This window comes from Leuciscus leuciscus (assembly GCF_965113295.1).
Source record: "Leuciscus leuciscus genome assembly, chromosome: 10".
Classification (NCBI taxonomy): Eukaryota; Metazoa; Chordata; class Actinopteri; order Cypriniformes; family Leuciscidae; genus Leuciscus; species Leuciscus leuciscus.
Genome location: NC_138734.1, coordinates 16,887,542 through 16,913,961, shown reverse-complemented (window position 1 = coordinate 16,913,961; position 26,420 = coordinate 16,887,542). Strand labels below are relative to the sequence as shown.

At 40.6% G+C, this 26,420-nt stretch overlaps 1 protein-coding gene across 6 annotated transcripts in view; it reads right to left on the bottom strand.

Moving 5' to 3' along the window:
• Positions 1-1,568: 1,568 nt before the first annotated feature.
• Positions 1,569-26,420, bottom strand: part of def8 (differentially expressed in FDCP 8 homolog) — a 61,220-nt gene continuing 36,368 nt past the window's right edge. For all 6 annotated transcript variants that reach the window (XM_082183027.1, XM_082183028.1, XM_082183029.1 and 3 more), the window contains 7 exons: positions 25,695-25,859; positions 25,321-25,448; positions 19,981-20,094; positions 17,854-17,934; positions 6,549-6,689; positions 4,309-4,418; positions 1,569-2,463 (listed from right to left, as the gene is read on the bottom strand). In XM_082183027.1, coding sequence (XP_082039153.1) covers positions 2,379-2,463; positions 4,309-4,418; positions 6,549-6,689; positions 17,854-17,934; positions 19,981-20,094; positions 25,321-25,448; positions 25,695-25,859 — 824 coding nt within the window. In that variant the 3' untranslated portion in view covers positions 1,569-2,378. The remainder of the gene's footprint in view (positions 2,464-4,308; positions 4,419-6,548; positions 6,690-17,853; positions 17,935-19,980; positions 20,095-25,320; positions 25,449-25,694; positions 25,860-26,420) is intronic.

Genomic DNA, 26,420 nt, shown 5'->3' with positions numbered 1-26,420 from the left:
CTGAGTATACAGACATTCAATACTGTACAATATTCATTACAAAACTATACTTAGTTGCAGTGCATACAGTATCAAATTGATTCACCTTCTCCTTCTCATAGTAAGTTGTCATTACTATACTTTTTTTCGTAATTGCAAAATTAGTTTACGTTGTTAAAATATACTTTTTTTTTTCTGTAACTGCATGCTTTGGATTCTGTGTTCTCCATTTTTTTTAATGTAGTGTCTTGATACTTAGTGTTTATACACTCGCTGTGTGTATGATCTGAAAGTGATTTCGAGCACAGATAAAATAGTTGAGGCAGTTGTTTCATTTTGCCAGAAAGAGTCAAAGATTCTCTGAATGTAGTTTGAAAATTTGGTTTTGTGTTTAAGGTTTTGAGAAAGGGAGTGATGGTTTCAAGAAATGTGTTTTAGCAATTCAGAAAAACTGTAATATTATTGATCTGACTACTGACACTGTTGTATGAGAACTGAACTGAGCTGTACAATGACATCACTGTTTTCTCCAGAGCTGCTATATAGATAAATAACTAAATTAATAACTTTTTTACAACAGAAATGAATCAACGCTGAACTTATTTAAGCTGGACAATGACGCTATTTTTTTCTGGATCTGCTGTACTGCCGAAACAAACTTTGTTGCATTATTTTCCTGTTATCACTGTTAAGCTTTGAAACAATCTGTATTGTAAAAAGCACTACATAAATAAAGGTGATTTGACTTGTTCTGACACCTCTCTATCATGGGCAGTATTACGTTTTTCAGCAATTTGAGCTCTTCTGTGTGATCAGGCCAGATCTAGCCTTTGCTCCCAATGTAGCCTACATCAATGAGCAAATGAACACTTTTGGTATACTAACTCACTTGTCCTTGTCAAAGTCACTCAGATCTATTGCTTGCCCATTTTTCTTGCTTCCAAACTGACAGTTCACTTGCTGCCTAATACATTCCAACCCCTGACAGGTGCCACTGTATGTAATATATACACAGTGTTATACTGTATATATAATGTACAGCGATATAATCAATGTTATTCACTTCACCTGTCAGTGGTTTTAATGTTGTGGCTGATCAGTGTATACATATATAAAAAGAAAGATTCATATGAAGTATTAATATATGAACTTAAATATATGGTGCTTTTTTCTAACCACCAGACACACAGTGAAAGTCATCAGTCACACACAGTGAAAGTCATCAGTTTTACCATGTTTTAGTTTAAGCCTGAGGATAATAAATGTCCCACTCTAGGTTGGCCATGTACCTGGGCCGATTGAAGGCTACGTAAATTTACTATCATTCATTCTTTATGTATTTACATAGTAACGGGTCAGCCCACATTGTACAGTGGCCGGGAAATCTGGTGCTTCAGATGCAGGGCAGTGTCTCTGTAGGCACAAACACCACAACATACTTCTAGTGGATCATAAGTAATGATTGAGAGGGATTATCATAGACTTTATTCTAAACAAAAATTAAGGTGTAGGGGTCATCTTTACCCCATATCCATAGGGTACTATTTGATTAATGCTAGAAGCGAAACTGGAGATCAACCAAACATGGGTCACCGTTCCTTTATATTATTTTTATTGATGCTTGGTGTAAAGATATGTTAGTTATTGGACTTCATAACATCTACACAGGTTCTCTTGCACAGTTATTACAGAGACAATTAAATAGCACTCTGCCATTTAAGCAGATTTAACACCAGGTAATTATAATATTCTTAAATAAGAAATGACTGTTGAACACAAACCGTACAAAAACGTCCAATGATATTTTGGATATAACTGAAGTAGTCATTCTCCTCAGATACATGAATAGATTAGAACATGACCATGTTGATCTCATAAAATGCGAGCACAACATAAGTTTTAGAAAATTATCAACAACATGTTTAAGCCACTGTATATTCTGGGAATATAACTATAAAGTAAAACATAGTGTTGCCTTGTAGTATTTTTGCATGATCCCAAGATGACAAGCATGTTACCCAGATTTTTGTGTAGGAATCTTTAGATCAAAATGATCTCACAGTCATCGCAGTCATAGTCTTCAGCAGAACATGCCATTGTTAAAGTTTAACATGGATGATTTCTGTTTGGACTGAAGACATGTAACTGTAACAAAAAATTCCATATGTATAGGAAAACAGAGGGAAACTGATTTTAAAAGCAGTTAGGTTTTCCTGCTATGCTGATCATACCAAATTTATGACAATACAGAAATTGTCATCATTTCTAAGAGTGACAGGAGCATGGTACAAACCTCAGGAACAAATAAATTACAGAGAAGATGAGACAAGACCCACATGCCAGAGTTCTGGCTCTGAAGATTTCACAGTGTCTGTGAGGCATCCATCCGTCAGGCTGATCTATGGGTTCAGAGACTCCTCATTTTTGCGTTCCAGATTTCTCGCACAGCGTGGACATGTGGTCGAGTTATCATAGTAGCAATCCCTGGGCAAGATGGCAAAATAAAAAACAAGAACAAAAGCTTTCAGAAATGTGCAGTTTCATTCAGCAACACAAGTACATTGTTGTTTACCTTAAATACTCAGCATTGTCACAAGGGTAAGTGTAAGGGATAGTTCACCCAAAAATGAAAATTAGCCCATGATTTACTCACCTCAATGTGTATATGACATTCTTCTTTCAGACAAATACAATTGGCGTTATGTTAAAAAAATATCCTGTCTCCTCCAAGCTTTATAATGAGAGTGAATGGCTGGAGGAAATTTGAAGACCAAACAAGTGCATCCATCCATCCAAAAGTAATCCATATGACTCCAGGGGGTTAAAAAAAGGCCTTCTGAAGTGAAGCCATGCGTTTGTGTAAGGAAAATAACCATATTTAAAACTTTATAAACTATAATCACTAGCTTCCGACAGACGGCCATCGATTTACGATGGAAGACTAACCCCTGACCCGACGCACAACGTAATGACAAACGCAGAAGCTCAGAGGAAAGAGCAAAACAAAACACCGGTCGCGAATTATCCATTTTGAAGTGAAATGTCGGAGGCCTTTATTAACACCCCGGAGCCGTGTGGAGTATTTTTATCATGGATGGATGCACTTTTTTGGGCTTCAAATTTTCTCCAGCCATTCACTCCCATTATAAAGCTTGGAAGAGCCAGGACAATTTTTTATATAACTCAGATAGTCATAACACCTAGTGTGGCTTCAGGGTGAGTGAATCATGGGCTGATGTTCATTTTTGGGTGAACTAACCATTTAAGGGACATTTTCTCTTTCAGGTGAACTACTGTCATAGCAAACCAACAGTGAAGACAATATCGCTGAGCAAGTTAGGAAGAGTAAAATATGTTTATATCAATCTACCTTTAGGGCAAGGGTCTCCTGGAGAGCTACCTTCCTGCAGACTTCAGTTCCAACCCTGCTCCAATATTTCTACCTGTAATTTTCAAAGTAACCCTAAACACGTTGATTAGATATTTCAGGTGTGTTTGATTGGGGTTGGAGCTAAACTCTGCAGGATAGTAGCTCTCCAGCAGCAGGGTCACAGACTTCAAAGCTTTAGGGGATAAGCTATGGAAAGGCACAGACATTTGTAGGACTCTATCGCCCTCTTATTGAGATTTACAGTCAACACTGTAAAATTAAAAAGCATAACATTAAGTGTAAAGTAACAGTTTATGGTGCCTGGGAAGGGACAGTTTGACTCACTCTCTTCACACTTTTCTTTCTCAGAAAAAAAATTATACAGGGGGAGTACACGACACCAAGGTGAGTAAATTATGTAAATGATGATGTCATTTTATCACTGTAAAGCTGCTTTGAAACAATCTGTATTGTAAAAAGCATTATATAAAGTCTAAAGGTGACTTGAACTTACTTGAAAGCATTTTCACTTTTGGGTGAACTGTCACTTAAAGAATGAAATTCTTCGATGCCTTCTGACTTATCACAATATGTCATTTCTAATTTAAAATAAATTACTTCATCTTCTTTCTGATTATCACACATTGCTGTAGTCATACAGGTCTGTTTTACTTCTTAAACTCATGGCCATGAAAAAAGGATATGGTTCCCTCATCATAGGATCTCACGGTCATGACTTCACACTGCATGGTCACGAGGTATGAATGTTATTTTGACTAAATTAATCTTTATGGCTTTTATGGCCTCAAAATAATATCTTGTGGCCAAGAATATATAATCAAGTTCCCTTGAGTTAATATGATTAGTGAACCAAATCTATGCCTTTCCAGGCCCTATAACAGTGCATATGGAACGTGGTAATTAGAGATGTACTGTATCTGATGTGTTCAAAAGCAAACCTGTGGAAAACAGCGAAGCAGTCGTTACAGATGGAGGTGTGGCTGTCGAATGGGAAGAGAATGTCACCCTCTTTGCACAATTCACACATGAAGCCTTTGGCCTGGCATTTCTGATGGTATAAAAAAGAGAGAGTTCAGACAGAGATGCTGGCATAGTGACACAGCAGAATTGATTTCACTTCAGAAGCTGCTCACTTTCAAGGGGTCATACCATGATCAAATGTTTCTTTCAACTTTTGAGACATTTAATTCAGAATTAACTGAAATTGCTGGGGTAGATTGTTTTACAGAGCACAGGCACAGAAAACAAACAATTTCTAGCCATGAAATATGAACTGAAAGTTTTTCACTGTAAAAATGTGTTCTAATTAATTTTGATGAATCAGGTCAGGATTTGTGTACTTCATCCACCCAGGTTATCCCCCAGTTTCACAGACAAGGCTTAAGACTAGTCCCAGACTAAATAGAATTTTGAGCTGTTCTAACTTAAAGGGCCATATTTTAACGATCTAAGCACATGGTCTAAAGCGCACGGCGCAAGTTCACTTAGGGCGTGTCCGAATCCACTTTTGCTAGTTTAACAACGGGAAAAATGGTCGGCGCGCCAGGCGCATGGTCTAAAAGGGTTGTCCCTATTCTCATAATGAGTAATGGGTGTGTTTTGGGATTTACGTGCGTTAAACCAATCAGAGTCTCATCTCCCATTCCCTTTAAATGTCAGTTGCGCTCGCGCCATTGGCAGATTCGCTATTTACATGACGGAATTTGATAGTGGAAAGACCAAACGAGACTCCAGAGCCCAAACGGAACTGCTCGTGCGCGAGGTAAAAGTGATTGTCCAGACCATCTACGGGACAAGCCGGATTCCACCATATCTTTATGTACACAATAATAATATTTTACATTGTAATCCTTTTATTTTAAATATTTGGCATGTTTGTGTGCTGCTGCCCTGTGTGTTTAATAAGCAGAGTGTACGCGCGTTGTGGACTCGCCTATAGGCGCACATTACTAATGCGCTCATTAAATGGCAAAAAAAATATTGCGCCATTGACCAACTGAAACCTGGTCTAAAGTCAATGGCGCAATATTTTTTTTGCCATTTAATGAGCGCATTAATAATGTGCGCCTATAGGCGAGTCCACAACGCGCGTACACTCTGCTTATTAAACACACAGTCTATTTCTGTTGCCTCAAAATAGCAACGTGCCAACAATGCACCAGAATACACCTCGTTTTCAGAGCATGGGCGCGTTAAATGGGCACAAATGCATTTGCTATTTAAACAACATGGTGCAGGATGTGAAAATGATAACTGCGTCAGACTGAAACTAGCAAAAAACACTTGCGTCGCGCTTGGCGCTGCATTGCGCCGGGTGTAAGATAGGGCCCAAAATATGTCAGTGCCATTGTTTTGTCTCAAGATGCACACCAGTAAGGTTTTTTTACAGGGCCTAATCCTGGCTTAATCTAAGCCCTGTCTGTGAAACCAGGCCTATATTATATAAATGATGCTGAACTCAACAGCATACCCACAGTCTGTGTGTGAGCACAGCAAAGAACTTCACACATGAAGATGGCATTTACAATACACCTAAGTCTTAAAGAAATGATTCTGTCATCATTTACCCTCATGTTGTTTCAAATCTGTTTTGTTTTTTTATCTGTAAAAAAAATAAATAAATTAAAGTCAGTAGTGTCCAAACAACACTGGACCCTCACTGGGAAAGAGGGGAAAAAAACAAGAAAAAGAACACATTTTTCAAAATATACAGAAAGTCAGGTTTGGAACAACATGAGTGTGAGTACATGGTGACAGAATTTAAATTTGTGGGTGAACTAAACCTTTAAGGTTTTACAGTCTGTTTAATTTAACAGTTCACATAGGTTGGTAACAAGATATGGTGTGAGAAACCCTGACTAATATTATCAAGTCATGTCAAGTCACCTTTATTTATATAGCGCTTTATACAATACAGATTGTTTAAAAGCAGCTTCACAGTGATAGCATGAAAATAATAATACAAAGTTTGTTTCTAGAAGAAAATGGTGTCATCGTCCACCTGAAGTAAGGTAGATCAATAATATTGTTTAATATTAAATGTCCCCAACTAAGCAAGCCAAAGCTACATTATAACTGGAACAAAATGATCTGACCCCTTTAAAGACTTTGAATAAACTTTGTTCGTTTTTTTTTCTTCATTGTCTGTGCATGTTCAGAGCATCACCCACAAACTTACCTCACAGTCCAGTTTAATATGTTTGGCAAAAGTTGTGTGAATTTCAGTGAGGGAGCAACTGAGATGCCCACTGGAGGTGTCAATCAGGTCCTGTAGGCTGTACATGTCATCATTCTCCACAAAGTGCTGACGGTCTTGAAGCTGTGACATAACAGTTATACCATCAGTTATTTAAAATTCCAGCATCTTTACCCTATTGCTAATTAATGATAAGTTATTTAGGGTTCAACATTTCAAATAATTCATATGCAAGATTACAGAAAAAACACAGATGTGAAACTATTCATTTTAGGGACCGTTCGGTATTTATGGAATGGACCATCGGAGGAAAATAGGGGAGGGTCATGTCTTTTTATTCTTTGTTGAGGGGAGGGTCATCCAACTTTTTTTAGTCTAGGGGGAGGGTCACCCAACTTTTGTATTCATGAAAACAGCAACATTTCAGGCGTACACGCTCAGAAAAAGTGCATCATGTCAGAACAGAACGCCAATGAAATGTTTACCCATCAAAGCTTTAAAGCACGAGCAAATAATGAACTTTTGTGATTGCTAATAAGTGCAGTGTCCTGTGAGTGTAACTCTACCGCTGCATTAACATGTGATGTGAATGTACGTCGAGTTTTACAGTATTGGGACTGAGGCGCTAGAACGTACTCTGTTACAATCGTAACCTCGGTTCCTTGAGAGTTAGGGAACGAGTATTGCGTAGCTATACGCAGTGGAATTCTGAAGCCTAAAATGTAAAACGCATTTGCAGCTGCACAGCTCGCACAGTGAGTGTCTGGCTCACTCATTGGCTGTGCTGCGGCAACTGCACATCCAATGGCGCGGGCCATTTTATAATAAAAAATGAATGGTGTGCTTATGAACATTGACATGACATATGGATAAGACCAGACACTTGTCGAGTCTAAATCATACAGAAAGGACCTTCGCATGCAGGGAAGGTACCTCCATGTTATAGAATTTCATAAATGTGGAAGGCGAGGACCAGCCGCCCGCCGCGCAAACGTCCTGAATAGGAAACCCAGAGGACCAAGCCCAAGACGAGGCCATGCCTCTAGTCCAGGGGTGGGGAACCTTTTTCCTATAAAGGGCCATTTACAATTTTTTAACATTCTTTAAGGGCCATTGTAATGAGCAGGAGCGTTTCTAGGATTTAAAAACATCAGGGGCTGAGCCCGAAACATCAGGGGCTGGGGGTGGGTAACAAGATAACATGATTCAATACAGAGAATAATGTATATTTTAGGCCTATATGCAGGGGGCAGACTGGTTAAAAAATTCAGTCCTGGCACTTTAGCCACACCAGCCCACATTACCACACAGACACACACATTCAAATGTGAGGTAGTCCGGGGGGTTCGGGGGCATGCTCCCCCGAGAAAATTTTGATTTCTCGGACCTACATATGTGCATTTTAAGGTGTTTGAAGGCCAACATTTTTTGATGACAATAGCTTTAAAAGCATGTCAGTAAAAGCATAAATTATTTGTCAAGCAGATAACAGATTCTTAAACATGAGAATGAGGATAAATGTTGAAATGAATGATCCACACTACAAAATGGAAATGCAAAATGTTTCTGCTTATTGTTGACAATACACAATCACATACTCCAAACAGGAATGGCCTTAAATGAGAAATCTTTCAAGGATTATTTTGCATAGATGTAAACTTTTTAGCATTAAAGATTGGTTTCAGCAACTTGTTTCTTTCTTGAGTTAATCAATGTTTTTGCCACTATTAAATCAGTTCAATTAAATTTCAATTGTTCACTCATAAAGACAGTCACTTGTCACCACCTACTGGCTTAATGATGCAAGTTGTGCAAACACAGACAAGCGGAGTGATAGAAACTGTGAAAAGGCTGATGCTGGTGAAATATTCGAACACATTCGAGGACCTTATATATATATATAGGCTACATATCAGAGTTAAATAGGAATACATTGTAATAATGTTAATCAAGCAGACTAATTCACATGACTGCGCAGCAATATTTAAGCTCATTATACAAAGGAAATAATACAGATCTAGACAAATTGGGTTGCTTATAGTTAAACTTTTTTTTTTTTTTTTTGTCGGCCACACATTCTACTTGCTGTCGGCCACTCATTCCACTTGCTGTCGGCCACTTTTAGTCGGCCACTCATTCCACTTTAATACGCAAATGACAAAACGAAAGTAAAAGCAGCAGCCCCTCGTGGACGACTACCACACACACGCACACGCAACACACACACACACAGTCGTGTGATTTAGTCTGCACACACACACACACACAAAGTCCATGTCTGGTCCTCCGCTGTCATCGTTCCGATCCTTTTATGCGCCCCGAAGCTGATCAGTGAGAAACTTGAAACCGGTACGGCGCGCGCGCCCCCGAAGCTCATCCGTGAGAAACTTGAAACCGGTGCGGCGCGCAGGTGACTCATTAACACTCGCGCTACTGGCCTCGCCCTGCTCTCACGGCTCGTGGACTCGTGCTGCTTGCCACTTTGCCTATTTTGTGTTTTCTATCACAGGAAAAGTAATTGCTGAGATTTTTGTTTCTGAAGTTTTTTTTTTTTTTTTTTTTTTTTTTTTTTGGGGGGGGGGGGGGAATTGACTCGCGGGCCGCATCAAACTGTTTTGCGGGCCGGTTACGGCCCGGGGGCCGGACGTTCCCCACCCCTAGTCGAATGGGCTCTAGTACCAAAAGGGCAGACCTGACCCACTGAGGTATATGCCAGAGATATAGTATCTACTATCCATCTGGACAGCCTTTGCTTCGTGACTGGAGATCCCTTGGATCGGCCACCGAAGCAGACAAAGAGCTGTTTTGATTGTCTAACAGACGCAGAACGCTCCAGATAGATTTTCAGTGCTCTAACGGGGCAGAGCAAATTAGCCTCCCCATCCTCTGCAGAAGGGGGAAGAGCTAATAATGTGATAACCTGTGCTCTAAACGGTGTTGAGAGCACTTTGGGTACATAGCCATACCTGGGTCTGAGGGTGACTTTGGAGTCACCAACTCCAAACTCCAAACAAGAGGGGCTCACAGAGAGCGCCTGCAGATCCCCCACTCGCTTGATAGAAGCCAGTGCCAGCAGGAGAGCAGACTTTAGCGAGAGTAGCTTGAGATCAGCCGACTGGAGCGGTTCAAAAGGTGGTCCCTTCAGGGCCCCAAGGACCGTGGAGAGGTCCCACGACGGCACGGACGGAGGCCTGGAGGGGTTCATCCTCCTGGCTCCCTTAAGAAACCATAAGACCAAGTCGTTTCTTCCTAGCGATTGGCCAGCCACCGGAGCATGATGAGCTGCAATAGCTGCCACATACACTTTGAGCGTGGACGGGGAGCGGGCAGCTCTTGAGGGAAGGAGAGTACGACCGATACCTCACATGACTTGGGTTCGAAGTGTTTGTCCGAGCACCAGTTGGAGAACACTGACCACTTCAGAGCATAGAGGCGCCTAGTAGACGGGGCCCTAGCCTCAGTGATTGTGTTCAGGACCTTCTCAGGGAGGTCCCTGGGTACCCGTTGAGGGGCCACACATGGAGGGCCCATAAGTCGGGTTGTGGATGCCATATCATCCCGTTCGCCCACATGAGGAGACCATGTGAGTGATAGATTAGTTTTCTAATAGGCTACATGAATTAAGCTCTGCGTGGGAGTATTAGGAGTGATAAGACAATAGCCTAGTGGGCAGCACTACAACATGTGGCTTCTCAAACCAACATCATAGTTAGGTCACAAAATGTAGTCTCTAGTTTAATATTTGTGACAAATAAAAACGTTTGAAAGGTACATGTGTTGTTTCATCTTTTACTCCCTTGCTGACGCATGCCGGGTCTCTCTCGTTTAGGTAATGAAATAAAACGTTTCAGGGAAGACACACTTCATATTATATTGTAGGCTAGATAATAATATTGTATATGCCTGTGCCTGGACGCGACGACAACGCAGTCCTGAAGTGTCAACTAGTCTTTCCCCTGTGAAGACCTATGGAGTTTCCTTTGTCTTTTTTATTCAATCAAACATACTGCATTTGAGAGCAAAACTAATTATTTTGTAATTAAAAAAATTTAAAGATGGCAAAAAAGTCAAAAAAATAAAGAAGTAGATACAGTTATTTGCAGTGCATGTAAATCTTTGAAAACCTTTATTTTACTTTGTGCATTTCGAACACTTTTCATCACAAATGCACAAATTTTGCTATCTTTTCTGCTGTCTCATGCGGGTCTAAATCTTTTGCCTGCAAGTTGAAAAGTTCTGCTTGCCAGTTGAAAAGTTTTGCTTGCGAATGAAGCTGTGTCTCAGTGGGCGGTCTCTACGAACCAGGATGGAAGACCCTTTTCTATTGGTCACCCTGGATCGAAGTTACAGGTTAACCACGCCCACTACGTTTTCCCGCTGCTGCTGCGCAGTGTCAGAGAAGAGCGAGCGAACTTGTAACATGGCGAGCAACAGGTCCTTTACTGGGTAAGATTTAATAACACTGTGGCGAGCAGGACGGTGGCGTGATTACTGATGAGCGACACCTGTGTGACGCACCGGTCTCATGTCTCTCACGGAGGAGCGGAAGCAGAAGAGGAGGAGCGATGACAGTGAAGATGGAGACAGGCCTGGAGTTTTGTGTTTTGTTTTATTATGTGTGACAGCAGTCGTCCGTGAGGGACTGCTGCCTTTACTTTCGTTTTGTATTTGTTTATTTATTAATTAAAGTATTTGAACGTTCGCCTCCTTCTTCCCACAATAACGAACTGTGTTACAATCACAATCTCAGTGACAAGTGAACTGAATTATTCTCTTCTCATGCTCTCCCATTTAAATACTTGGCTAAACCAGTCTAGTTTTACCGCAGAATAGATTTTATTAACCAACACAACAGCATAGCTAGCAGCCAGAGCCACCAATAGTAGCCTATACAAAAATTGGTTTTAAGTCAAGTCAAGTCATCATCATTTATATAGCGCTTTTAACAATGTTTTGTTCCAAAGCGGCTTTACATTGATAATAGGAAATTAAAGTAACAGAGATTGTTTTGGCTTTATAGCAGCTCTAGAATAAAGTTATTGTCCAGCTAAAGTTAGTTTTCGATTGATTCACTTCCGTTGCAACAGTCATTAGTTATTAACTTAGGGGCCACTAACACAACACCGTTTTAACAGAAAACTCTTAAGTTCTTTCTGCGCAAACTTCATAAACGTGAACCCGTGAGAACGTTGATGGCGTGCACATGCGTATTACGAGTTCAGTCTATAGGTATGCGCATTTGAATATATTTGCGCAGATGTGAATATATGCACGCAGGTAGTCTTCCCTACAAGCCAACCCTCAACAAACTACTTGTCTGGCCTTAAAATTTATAATACAGAATTGTTATTGCTTCCGCGTAGCCACGCAAACCGGAATTATCCCGACAACCCTTTATCTGTCGAGAGGTAAAAGGAGGGGAGGGAGGTCTTCACAGGGGAGAGACTAGTTGACACTTCAGGACTGCGTTGTCGTCGCGTCCAGGCGCAGGTCTGGATACGGCCTGGATCCGGCGGACTGCGGTAAACCTCGGGATAAACAGAGAGACTAATATTAGCGTAGACGCCATTCTTCTTATGATGTAACAAGTACATCAGGATTTATGGGAAGTGTTCCCGGTTCCGGCCGACCTAATCTATGCAGCCTAACATTGAATTAACATTGAGTCTAACATTGAGTCATAACACACAGGCTAACATTGAATGCAGCCTAACATTGAACTGGAGCTCGCCAGTTATTGTGTTGTTTTTGTTGGTTTGTTCTGCGTTTAGTCATTCTTTTCCTATCAGTTTCACCAAAGACGAACTACTGGACATTAGGAAACACACACCAGACAACTTTTTTACAGATTTTGATTACTCAGACGTTTTACTGGACATTCTCGTCGGAGGGGCAGCGGTGTTGTTCAAACGCGCGGTCAGACGCAAACGCACGAAGCGCGCCGGCGCGCTGGTTAAACTCCGCGAGCGCGGCCTCCGCACTGCACTCCCCAGTATTCATCTTGCGAATCTCCGATCTCTTCCTAACAAAATGGACGAACTTCTTCTCCTCACCCGCACTAACAAGGATTTTTTAAACTCCGCTGCTCTGTGCTTCACTGAAACCTGGCTGAGTGAAGCCATACCGGACAACGCACTACTTCTGCCGGGCTTCCAGCTGTTCCGAGCGGATCGCATCGCGGAACTAACGGGGAAAACGAGAGGTGGTGGATTGTGTTTCTACATTAACGAAAGTTGGTGTTCAGATGTAACAACACTGAAGAAGATGTGCTCTCCTAATTTAGAGGCGCATTTCATAAACTGTAAACCTTTCTACTCGCCGCGGGAGTTTTCCTCATTCATTCTCGCGAATGTTTACATTCCTCCAGACGCGTGTGTGAGCGCGACGCTACAACAGCTGGCTGAACATATAGCTGAAATGGAACAAAGGTACCCAGACTCTCTTTTAATCATTCTTGGGGATTTTAACAAAGCAAATCTCTCCCGTGAACTGCCAAAATACAGACAGCATGTTGCATGTCCTACCAGAGACAGTAATATATTGGACCACTGTTACACCACGATAAAGAATGCGTATCACTCCGTCCCACGGGCAGCTTTGGGGCTCTCTGATCACTGTTTGGTTCATCTTATACCGACCTACAGGCAGAAACTGAAATCAGCTAAACCTGTAATAAGGACTGTAAAAAAATGGACCAACGAAGCAGAGCAGGATCTACAGGCCTGCTTCGATTGCACTGATTGGACTGTTTTTGAAGCTGCAGCCACCGATCTGGATGAGCTCACAGATACTGTAACATCATATATCAGTTTCTGTGAGGATACATGCATTCCTACCAGGACATTCTTATCATTCACTAATGATAAACCATGGTTTACTGGGAAACTCAAACAGCTTCGTCATGCCAAAGAGGATGTTTACAGAAGTGGGGATAAAATCTTGTATAACCAGGCCAGAAACAGACTGACAAAGGAGATCAGAGTTGCTAAAAGAAGCTACTCTGAAAAGCTGAAAAAACAGTTTTCAGCCAACAACCCGGCATCAGTCTGGAGAGGCCTGAGGAACATCACCAACTACAAATCACCATCCCAACTGGCTGACACTCTCAATGCATTCTATTGCAGGTTTGAGAAGCCCAGACTCACACCTCACACCCGCTCTGATGTGCACTTCACACATCCACCATCACCTCCTGCAACCCCTCTCCTCCCCCCTTCTGCCATCCAACCTGAGCTTAAGGTCTGTGTGGAGGACGTGAGCCGAGTCTTCAAAAAACAGAAGACTAGGAAAGCTTCAGGCCCAGACGGCATCTCATCTGCTTGTCTAAAAGCCTGCGCTGACCAACTGGCCCCAGTCTTCACGCAGATCTTCAACAGATCATTGGAGCAGTGTGAAGTTCCCTGCTGCTTCAAACGCTCCACTATCATTCCGGTTCCCCCCCCCCAAAAAAAAAACTAAAATCACTGGACTTAATGACTACAGACCTGTCGCTCTCACGTCTGTGGTCATGAAGTCGTTTGAAAGACTGGTATCACTGGACCCCTGCTGGATCCCTTTCAGTTTGCTTACAGAGCAAACAGGTCTGTGGATGATGCAGTCAACATGGGACTGCACTATATCCTGCAACATCTTGACAGACCTGGGACTTATGCACGGATCTTATTTGTGGACTTCAGTTCGGCCTTCGATACCATCATCCCTGATCTTCTCACAGCCATGCCATCCTCAATCTGTCAGTGGATCTCCAGCTTCCTGACGGACCGGCAGCAGCGAGTGAGACTGGGGAAGCTCACATCCAGGACCCTCACCATCAGCACTGGCGCCCCCCAAGGGTGCGTTCTCTCCCCACTGCTCTTCTCCCTGTACACTAATGACTGCACTTCTAAAGACCCCTCTGTCAAGCTCCTGAAATTTGCAGACGACACCACCGTCATCAGTCTCATCCAAAATGGTGACGAGTCTGCTTACAGACTGGGGGTTGAACAGCTGGCTGTCTGGTGCAGCTATAACAACCTTGAGCTGAACACGCTCAAAACAGTGGAGATGATTGTGGATTTCAGGAGAAAATCCCCAGCACTCCCCCTCTCACCATCATGAACAGCACTGTGGAAGCAGTGGAGTCATTCAGGTTCCTGGGCTCTACCATCTCTCAGGACCTGAAGTGGGCAAATCACATTGACTCCATTGTGAAAAAGGCCCAGCAGAGACAGTACTTCCTTCGCCAGCTGAAGAAGTTCAATCTGCCACAGGAGCTGCTGATCCAGTTCTACTCAGCCGTCATTGAGTCTGTTTTAAGCACTTCCATCACTGTCTGGTTTGGTTCAGCTACCAAATCGGACATCAGGAGACTACAACGGACAGTCCGGACTGCAGAGAGGATTATTGGTGCCACCTTGCCAACCCTCCAGGACCTGTACTCTTCCAGAGTGAGGAAGAGAGCAGGTAAAATCATCACAGACTCCACTCACCCTGGACACCCCCTGTCGTCCAAATTAAACAATTCCCCATCGTAAGTACACATTGATGGCCTAAGACACGAAACGAGCGGTTTGTGTGAGAAAACGAACAGTATTTATAGCGTTTTTACCACTTATACACAGCCATGTCCGAGTGATCTGATCTGACGTGTGCGCAGACTGGTGCATAGATATATACACACTAGATGTCGCCTTGTCTACGGCAGTTCATTGGAACGAATGTCTTTAAGGCGACATCTAGTGTATATATCTATGCACCAGTCTGCGTACACGTCAGATCAGATCACTTCGACATGGCTGCGTATAAGAGGTAAAAACGATATAAATACTGTTCGTTTTCTCACACAAACCGCTCGTTTCGTGTCTTAGGCCATCAATGTGTACTTACGATGGGGAATTGTTTAATTTGGACGACGGGGAATTGTTTTAATTTGGACTCTGTGCTTGTGTTTTGAGATAATGACCATAGACCTGCATTATATGACTGACAGACAAGAACGGTTTGACCTAAAAATATAAAAATTGAAACTACTGCAGAAAAAAAGACACCTACATCTTGGATGCCTTTGAGGTAAGCTAAAACATACCAAAAATTAATTTCAAAGTGAACTATCCCTTTAATGTAAATCAAAGAACAAAAGACAAGGAGAAAATCACTCACTGCTCTTAACTGAACTTTTGTTCAGAAGGATTTATCTATATTTAATTTATAAATTGTATGCAGTGAAGACTGTGTTTGATAACTTTATTACATTTCTGTATATTTCCTACCTGTTAGATCAAATATTTAATATACTGTCTTTATGTGAAATGAAGAATATTAAAAATGTTAATGTTTGGTGCGATTAATTGCGATTAATTACAGAAAAATATTGCGATTAATTAGTTAATTGTTTTAATCAATTGACAGCAGTAATAAAAATATAGTCAAACATTAAAAAACATGCATTGTGTGTTTTTTTTAAATTGTTTTCATTTGATAGTTAAAAGATTAGAACATTTTGCCAACATGAGGTTACTGTCAGTCTTTTTACATCAGTGCAAAACTAGGCTATGCAGATTAAGACAACTATTCATCAGCATGCATTGATTAATCCCATGTTGTAGAAAAAAAAGAAAAAGTTTTTCAATCATGTGCTTGTGCGACCAACTGAGAAAGTTGGTAGCACCAGTGCAACCAGTGGAAAAGTCAGTCTGGAGCCCTGCCAACAGTTCATGTTTAGATAATGTCAGATTGTTGACAATCATAACACACTGCTCAAATATCCTAAAACCCTACAAAACCAATTGAAACACTTGGATTGATAAACATTTTTTATGTAAAACCTTTAAATCCATTACAATAAAGGTGCCATAGAATGGAAAACTGTATTTATCTTGGCATAGTTGAATAATACGAGTTCTGTACATGGAACTGACATTCCGTAAGCCTCAAACACCATTGTTTCCTCCTTCATATGTAAATCTCATGTTTGCAAAAGACCACTGAAAAATGACAACACCGACTGTGACGTTGCAGTCGGGATCATTAATATTTATGCCCCCAAAATTTGCATATACCAGCCCATGTTCTAGGCCAGGCAGTATCACAGCCGAATCATCAGAAGTTCTGCAGGTATTGAGAAGAAGCAAGCAAGGACAATAGCGAAAATGGCAGACCATGGATATAAATGTTATGTTCCAGGCTGTGCAGGAGATTTGAGCACTTTTCACACCCTTCCCACAGAACAGAACTGTCAACAGGGATGGTTGATGTTTATCTACAACAGGATACCGCACCATTTTAATTCAAAGTTGTTAGTTTGCTCTGCCCATTTCACCACTGACAGTTTTTCTAACCTGGGACAACATCAAGCAGGCTTCGCTCAGCGTTTGATACTGAAGAAGGGGGCAATTCCAGCTATATTGCCATTACAACCCCTACGTAAGCAGCAAGTAACGTTTGTGATTTTATCCACTTCTTTACTGTTGAAGCCATTTCTGTTTAAATCAAAAGTTTCTTTGTGAGCTAACAAGATTAACGATAATTTACCCTTTGTTGTCGAGATAGAACGCAAGATGCTAGTACAGTAACATTAACCTTAGCTAACTAGCAAGCTCCAAGTAATGAGCATAGATAACTAAATAGTATGACGACCTATTTACACTGAGGTTAATATTATTTCCGGCCAGTGTTGTAATATAGAACCGGCCTATATTTCATCAAAAAAAAAAACTCAGGAGCTAACTAGGTTAGTTTGGTTGCTTACAGATAGCTCACTCGCTCCTTCTAGCTAACGTGACCTTCTCCACCACTTAAGTTGAAACGATTGTCATTTGACAGTGCATCTAGTCAATTTGTTAAAATATTTTTTTGTTTGAGAACTGAAGTATGATTATTTTGCATGTTTGTATTTCAGAGTACATCTCAGCTCATGCGCTCACAGCTCATGTTTTGTCATAAATGTTTATTAATTGTTAAATATTTCATTATTTCAACAATTGAAAAATGAAAACAGATTCAGATGCTTTTGCTTTATCAGATGATTTAGCAAACACGCTTATGTTCTTTGCGCCATGAACAACACATTCCATGTAAGGCTCTGTCCCAAATGAAACACTGTTGTATGTGTGTGTCCGTGAAGGCTGTAGGGTGTCCCCTTTGTGCCCCTGATACATTGACAAGTTTGCGATGATGCAGGCTCCACCTCAGACTTCTGCTCGATTTATACACACGTATGCCACTAAAGTTTAAACTCGGAAGACAACTGAAAAGGTGTAGGGGTGCCATTTGGGACAGGGCCTAAACGGGTTGTATCTTGATCACTTACGTGCAATAGGAGTCGGGCCTCCATGGCCTCCTTGCAGGTGATGAAATATGGCTTCATTAGCAAGATATCTTGACGTAATTTCTGCAGTGCAAGAAATATCAGAAAATTACTTTAGATTGCTTTTTATTGAATGATGTTTATGTTCAGCAAATATTCTGCTCATATACTTTTAAAAATAGTTGCATGATTGAATTGTTGGTTACAGTCAAGAAAGTCAAAACCTCAGAACTTGAACAGGTGAAAAATCACTATTTTAAAGCTGCAGTCTGTAGTTTTTCCTCTTTGTCACTGTGATGACAAACCTATGTGATTGACGTCATCACCATTTCAGTATGTCTTTGTGAGTGTTAAATGTTGCTATATTTAGTCTGTCAAGTACATTAAGCGCTTTGTTTACATTTTATTTCTGCATCCCGTATAATTGGCTATGGACGTTTGCAACTCCACAATTCATAAATTCAGTAACATCATGCAAGTTCAATTTCTTTGTTTACTGTTAGCACTTGCTGAAATGTAATAAATCACAAGGAGTCTAATGGTTTTACAGACTGTTTATTGGTAATTTAAACGATACAGCTTTGTGGTATTGTTTGGGCTTACCCGTTGATTTCTGCTCTGCTCGTTCCGGTAGCGCGCGTAATAATAGCAGCGGTCATACCATTTTTCACAACTGGGGGAGGCAACCTAGGTGTGGATTGTGATGTTTGTTCTGTTTAATGTTTAATGTATGTTTGTAACATTACTTTGCTTAAGCTGCACTAATTGTATTTATTCAACTGAGTAAGATGAGGTTGTTTTAATGTCATTGTTGTAATGATATTATTGAAACAAAGGTTACCCTGTGCAAATGGTACTTCCCATTTCCGTTTGGCGGGAAGTTTGTGTATTTAACCAGAGTGTTCCTTGATTGAAGGAGGGTTGGTGGTTTGCTCTGTTACTAGAGTACAACATTACGGTCTATTGTTGATAGAGAGCTGTTTCAGCAATTTTCCTTTGTGTTTAATGTGCAAAGGTTATAGTGCTGCTTCATTAGCATTCATCATGTATTTTTCTTTTCTTTTTTTTTCATTATTAATTTGTACTTTGCACGGATTATCTTTGGATAATTAATAAATGATCTATTTTCCACCGAAAATCATCTTGTCATGCCATACCTTCCTAACTCCTCTCTAACTCTCGGACTACAGCACCTGGCTTTGGACAGTCACAAAGGCAGTCCTTTGCGACAGTCGCCATCTCTATTTGAAATCTGCAATTGCAGTTATTCGCGGAATTATCATTTTTACGTGCGTTGTACCTCGGCATGGCACAGCGCGGATGAATCCAATGTTTTGAGTAGAATGTGCGGCTGTCAATCACCGCGCTGGTGGTGTGGATACTGTCATTCTACTACTTTTTGGAAGTATGACCAACATAAGAATTTTCACCGTAAAATGTCGTCTGAAGAAGTAAATAACATCCACTTTTGTTCTGACCAACTAAGAGGAAAAAAGCATTGCAGTCAATCGCGCGGATTAAATCTAACGATTGCTTATCATATCACGTCAAACCGTGCAAATTATACTTTATTCTCAAATTGTTAATGTTAACAACATCAGCATTGCGTGACTACATTTAATGCCCTTCCGATATTTATCCTTGTTTTCGCATGGGCCGGTTGCAGTCTCTTTTTTTCTTTGAAGTCCGAAATATTTCGCGTTTGTTCGGGTGAATCTCCAGTTGTCACTGGTGATTGTCGTTTGAACCTTTCTGAATCTGCCATCAAATAGATTTTAATTATATCAAGTGCTGTGAGAAAATGCTATAAATCTCCACCTCCAACATCCTCACACTCATAGCCTACTAGCGGAGACTCCTTCTTTATGTGTACAGATGTGACGTAATGACGCAAAGACATGCTCGAATTTCCCGCTGAAATCCACCAGTACCACTGAAATAAAAAAACATTATTACAAGCTTACCGTTTTGAATCAAGCTAAGGCAAGCAGATAGTTTTGAACACTGGCTGGTTATGTATTTGCTCAATTTATTTTGGATCATTTTTAACCCCCAAAAAACTACGGACTGCAGCTTTAAGGTGGGGTGGGGAGGTGTGGATATTTTACCAGTTGTTTTGTGGATACTCACTCTGATCTCCACCAGCTCCTCCACAAAGTTAAAGAGCAGAGGGTTGATCTCTTTCAGTCTGAGCACAGGCCTTGACATCATCAGAGCAAGATAGCGCATGGATGAACGACACACCTGAACACATCAATACACAAACCAAAATCAGAGGTTTTTATCAAACTGAAAAATAGCGAAAGGACAGCACTTTGGATGGATATACACACACATACATACTAGGGGTGACCCCGAATAATCGAAGATTCGATGCTTCGATAGGAGGAGCCTGATTCGACTACCGATCTCACGGTCGAATCTTCGCAGAGGTGTTATGAAACGAGGATCATGCCACTTTGGCTATATGAGGGCGCTCGATGTCTGATTTCACATAGAACTACCGGTTTTCTGTCAATACGTTAATATTCAGCCTATTATGATAATGCTGTATATAAAAATGTGCAAAGAGCTTTTAATAAATATTTTTTAATGTGCGTGAATAAATCCAAACACCCCGTGACAGATTTAAGTTTCACTTTCAATCCGTGACCGACAGTCACAGAGCGTCTTGGCGGCAAGGATTTAAATCTTTAACAATGTCTGGGATGGGATAAGAAAATCTAAAGTGTGGATGTACACCATCAGAAAGGATATTCTCCAAGGCTGGATTTAGCATCTGGAAAACCATGATCGCACTTCTGCCGGCCAACGTTAACAAGTTGGTTTTCCACGGGACATTCTAAAATGCTTAACGTGAAAAAAGCTTTTAAAACGCTTAAGGCACTTTAACGTGGCTTAATGTAGCCTACACAGTACACACTTTATTAAGAAACCATACTATGTGCAGATAAGCAGATGAACCCAGAATATGAACGCAATGCGTTTTCATATTTTAATTTAACTATTTTAGGAGATTAAGTCGTTAAACGTTTCTCACGTTAAGTGTTTTAGAATGTATTTTATCCGCGCGCACAATTTGAAAAGACTCAAACGGACACAGACAGAGTGAAAGACTGGATTTGTTCTCTCGATCAGGTAGGGTACAAGTTATTTCAAAACTTTTCAGCCGGTTCTAATTAGATTTTTGGATGCTGTGAACATTTTTAGCTAAAAAGACTGCCACTCCAGTTTAGCATTTATTGTTGTTTCTGCAGTTAAAAAGACAAAGTTGAAAATTCTGGCTACTATCGTTATTTTAATCATTTCTTTATTTTAATTTTATTTATTGATCTGTCAGGGTTATATAATCTAACTATTTGTGGCTTGTGTTTTGAATATGTTCCCCTGCACTTTAGGCATTTTGCACACATTTGCTCCTCATCTTGCGACTTATTCTGATTTATTTTGTTTGTATTTTTATTTATTGGAAAGGCATATTCTGTTCTAATTTAATTCAGTAAATTAATTGTTTATTTTTTCGGTGCATCCATGTTGTGCTGTACTTAGCCTGCTCGCACAGGTAATTTAGCCGATTTAATTTGATTTGCATGTGAAATGTAAATCCTGTCTGCAGTGTGGCCTTTCTGGAGTTATTTATGTTATTTCTTAGTTTTATTGATCCAAAATGTTTTTATACATTTTCTTCTATATCTTTGTGTGATTTTCTGTACATCGCGGCTTTGAATTGTTAAAGCCCTGCCCCCATACACATGATTCGACTATTAGTCGACTATAGGCAAAACTAATATGAAAATACAATCAGTGCCATATTAGTGTATTATTGAGATTATTAAAAGTATTATTAGATAGACAGACTAAGTGTGTGTGGTTTCAGTTTTAAGGGGCCGGCATGACAAACATCTTTGCATACATTACATGATTTCCGAGTGCAATTAAACTGTGCAAAATGAAGAAAGAAAAAAGCGTAAATTTCTTGCGCCAAAGCCTCAGTTACTAATTTTAGACTGTCACTTTAGAACAAGCAATGATAGCTTGGGCTGCTTCACTGAAGCTATTAGTTTAAAGTATTATTGGGTAGAGTAGTAGTATGAGAGAGAGAGAGAGAGAGAGAGAGAGAGAGAGAGAGAGAGAGATTGAGTGTGTGCGATTACCTTCCTTTGTTATATAGCTTTCATTCACTAGGTCAGGTCATAAATTTGTAAAAAAAAAAAAAAAAAAAAAAAAAAAAACCGTTGCCATGTCTGCTAATGTATATCTTTGTCATAGCGTTCTTTCAGCGGTTAAGGGGATTTCACATGATGGGTGTCAGTGCTGTTCAATGCATTAATCTCTATGAAGTGAAGCGTCAGATTCAGCGTGATGTAACAATGTAACCTGCATTGAAGTCACTGAAAAATCAAGAAGGGAATAGCTGCAGCCTGGAGATCTCCAGAGTGGGAGCTACAAAACGGGGCTAGTCTAAATATTTCACTGGTCTTGTCAATCAAATTGCTGATTTCCTACACAATGCTAAATACCAAACCCCAAACTATACCCTACACCCCACCTTCTGCGAATCTTGAGTCCCAGGACAAACTGTTTATATTTATCTGTAAATATATCAATTCAGATGCAGCTTCTGAAAAAAAACATGGCCCTGTAGCCTAAAACTTTGTGTAAGTTGAATCAAATAAAATATTTCTTTCTAAAGCTACTTTTTGTAATGTCTATATAATGCTTTTCTCATTTAACACAATGACATCAAATTATCTTTTGGGGGGTAATTTCTTAGCCAAATTTGATGTGCGATTAATTCGATTAATTAATCGGCATATGTAATTATTTAGATTAAATAAAGTAATCGCTTGACAGCCCTAATTTAATTATTATTTCATTAAATTGTCTGCATTTGGATCCTCTCTGTTATCTCTTAGGGCGTTTTTCCACTGGGTTCGTTTGCTGCGGTCCGAACCCGAGTGCGCTCGTTCCCGGCGCCCCCCGCAGCGTTGGTCTGGTTTCACACTCAATTAGTTGTATCGAACCCAGGTGCGTTTGCAGTGATCTTACGTCATCGCAAACGCACATGGAAAATGCATGGATAATACAACTCGACTGAGCATAGCTGTAATTTGTCTGTTTTTTTTGGTGCTATTATGCACAACATAGTGAGAGACATCACCTCTTCAGTGTCCCACAACGTTCCCCTGCCACTCATGGTTGTCGTGTGTGAGGAAACAATGATATCGACAGTGATACGCATGCGCGGGATACTATACTTCCTGAACAAGCGCGCACCCGAGTCCGTGTTGCTTGCACATTAACGCGAACCGCGCCACGGTTCGGGAGCAACCGAGCTCAGACCACCTCCTCCAGGTAGTCTCGGGTTCGGTACTCTAGTACTCTAATTTTTCATGCGAACCGTGCCCCGGTCCGCACTAAACTGCCAGTGTGAAAGCGCCCTGAGTCTCTCCTCGTCAGAAATTATTTTATCACAAAAGAATAAATGATTAGCAAGATTTTAGAAAGGCTGCAAACAAGACACAGCTGGGAACAATCAGGAACTAATCAACAAGAAAAACTACAAAGGACTACAAAACATGGTGCAAAACAGGAAATAACATATAAGTCCACACAAGACTAGGGGAAAACAAGACAGGAATCATGACAGATAATTGGCATCAATTATCTGAACTGAACTGATAAATGATCAATTATCTGAACTGAACCCCCTGAACTGTCGGCGCCACCCTGGAGGCTTCCTGTTCTGCTAAGTCACACCCTCGTCAGCCTCTACTGTTACAGTTTGTGTTTGTTTGTTCACTTTAGAGTTGATTTTTTTTATCAGTTCTGCTCATGTCTGTTTCTAGGTTGGTTTTCAGTCTGTTAATTGGTTCAGTTCTCTCCCTGTTTGTCAGGTTTCTAATTGATTGTTAGTTCTGTTCAGGTGTGTCTTGGTAATTAGCCCATCAGTTGCTGTTATTTAAGCTCTGTGTTTCTTTCAGTTCTTTGTCAGTTCTACGTTGCATTAAGTTGGTTGTTCTGTTCATGTTCCTGAGCATCTGTTTTGTGAAGTTCTGAATAAAGCTGCTGCTCTTAGATCCTGTTTCATCTCTGCTGCAACCAGCCTGTGACAAAAAACAAACTACAAAGGAAACATGGTGCAAAACAGGAAATAAAAGTCCACACAAGACAAGGGGAACACAAGACAGGAATCATGACAAGCCTATTAAGTATCTAATCTTTGGTATTTGAAGATGACAGGACTTTAAGTACTGTTCAGAAACAGAAAGTAGCATTGCTGCTTTGTTTACAGGGTTACCGGGGTAACGGCTGCATTCTGCTGTTCCATAAGAGCCATCTGCTGTCAGAGAGTGAATGTGGACGCTGTGAACGCTGTGAACGCTGTCATCGGACCCGATCACATCTTCTTCACTCATTCCGCCATGCTTCTCGTCAGTGTTGGGTTTGTTTACATCAGAGTAAGCATGCCTCGATACAACATAGAGCAGGGTTGTGCATTTTAACCGGTTGATGAGAAAAGTATTCTTAAAATGGCTTCTAAATATCTGAATAATTCTTAATAACTATTCACTGTATTTTGAAGTGCCTATGATAACAATAAAGTGCATATTAGTTATCGTGATATATCGTACTACCGTATATCTGCACATGTCTACAGCCTAACAGGTATTTTGAAATCAGTAGTGCCTAACAGGTATTATGAAATCAATAGTGAGTCAAGTCTCAAATGTTCTGCCTTTGTAGGCAGAATGTTTCATATTAGCCACTTATAATAGCCACTTTCCATTTCAGTCAAGATGCAGCCTTAGAAGGTAGCAACAAGATAACTCTATGGGTGCTTCTCAATATCCCTCCTCGTCTCCTCGCTCCTTCGTCCTCCATCCTATGACTCGGAAACCGATCGAGCTCAGCCATCTTGAAGGATATCTCAATTCTCTAATTGCACCGCGAGGAGGCGAGGATCGAGGAGTGAGGAGGCTTCCTGAGGAGTCATGAGCAAGGATACTCAGGTGTATCCTATGCGGAAGAGTTTTATCGACTAAAACGTGACGCACGTATCAATTCTCCTCCCCCTTCACATCGGTCATAATCATTTTAATTTATACTTTACTTTTGCAGTTTATATAAACCACACATCTCACATATTTCAACAGGGTATCTTGCTTTATTATTATTTATTATGAATTTCCTAAATAAACAAACTTCAACAACATAAGGGCAGATCCTTTGAGCGCTGCTGATGACGCTGTGAAGTGTGATCAAGTATTCCAATGTATAAAAAAAAGCTCACATTCGATTCCTCCGTCCTCCTTTTCTTTCCTTGCAGCCTTCCCTCGCTTCCTACAGGGGGTGGAGCTGAGACGCGAGGAAAGGAAGCGAGGAAAGGTAACAAGGATGCACAAATAAGAATTGAGAAGCACCCTTGGATTCAGTATATTTTCCCACCAAGATTAAATGTTAGTGTACCTTACGGGGCTCAAACTCCCAGTTGTGTATGACTCTAGCTGGAACGATGGCTGTGTCATTCCAGTGGCAGCTGTTGCAGTAATACTGACCCGTATAATCACACTGTCGTGCCTCATTAGGAACACCCCCTACAAAACACAACACAACACAACACAACATTAGACTACTTCCTGTGCCAAAAGTTATAACTCACAATTTTTTCCTATTCTAAAGCAATCATACAACCCTGAATCTAACACTTCTGACAATAACCACATAAAGAGTTCATCAAACAAAAAACTAAAAATCTGTTTACATTCGTGTCGTCATCAGAGAAAAAGATAAATGCCAGAAAAACAAAAGAAGCCGTGATGCATGTTTGGAAAAAGCCTCACGCAAAGAGATGGGTGTCCGGCACTCAGCACATCTGTAGTCTTGCTTGTCCAGACCGACCTCAGGACAGATGCTGAGTTCATACTCAGACTGATGGCTGACCTTTGACCTCACACATGGTTTGTTGATAAGATTCATGCACTTGCTATGGCAACGGTAATAACAACCTGGAATGAGAAATGGAAAGCAATTTATGATCGTTTTGAAACCAAACGTTAAGTTCTGTTCCACATAATCACACAGTAAGATCAGAATCCATCCATTTATCCATTCTCCAAAATGCTTGTCCTATGTAGAGTTGCGGGGATGCTGAAGCCTATCCCAGAGTCTCGCAGCGAAGGCAGTAAGCAGTAAGATCTGAATGTGCTGAAGCAATTAAAATAATAATTCATCACAGCCCAGTGTCAGAATAAAAAGCCTGAAGTGTGAATTACTTCACTCAAGATTTGTCCAAGGTTTTGTGAACAGTGTACCACAAATCACTCTAAGTAAATACACATGATTGAAACATCAAGGAATGGCCCACCCAAAAATGTCTCATTATTAAAAAAAGTCTCTCAGTATTTACACACCATCTTGCCTTTCCAAACCTGTGTGCTATTTTTTTTTCCTAGTGGAACGCAAACATCAAAATGTTTGAAGAATGAAAACGCAATATGGCAATACACCATTTTTAAAATTCTAAATGTGATTTCTGGCAAGATACAAGGGGGAAAAGATAACGATTA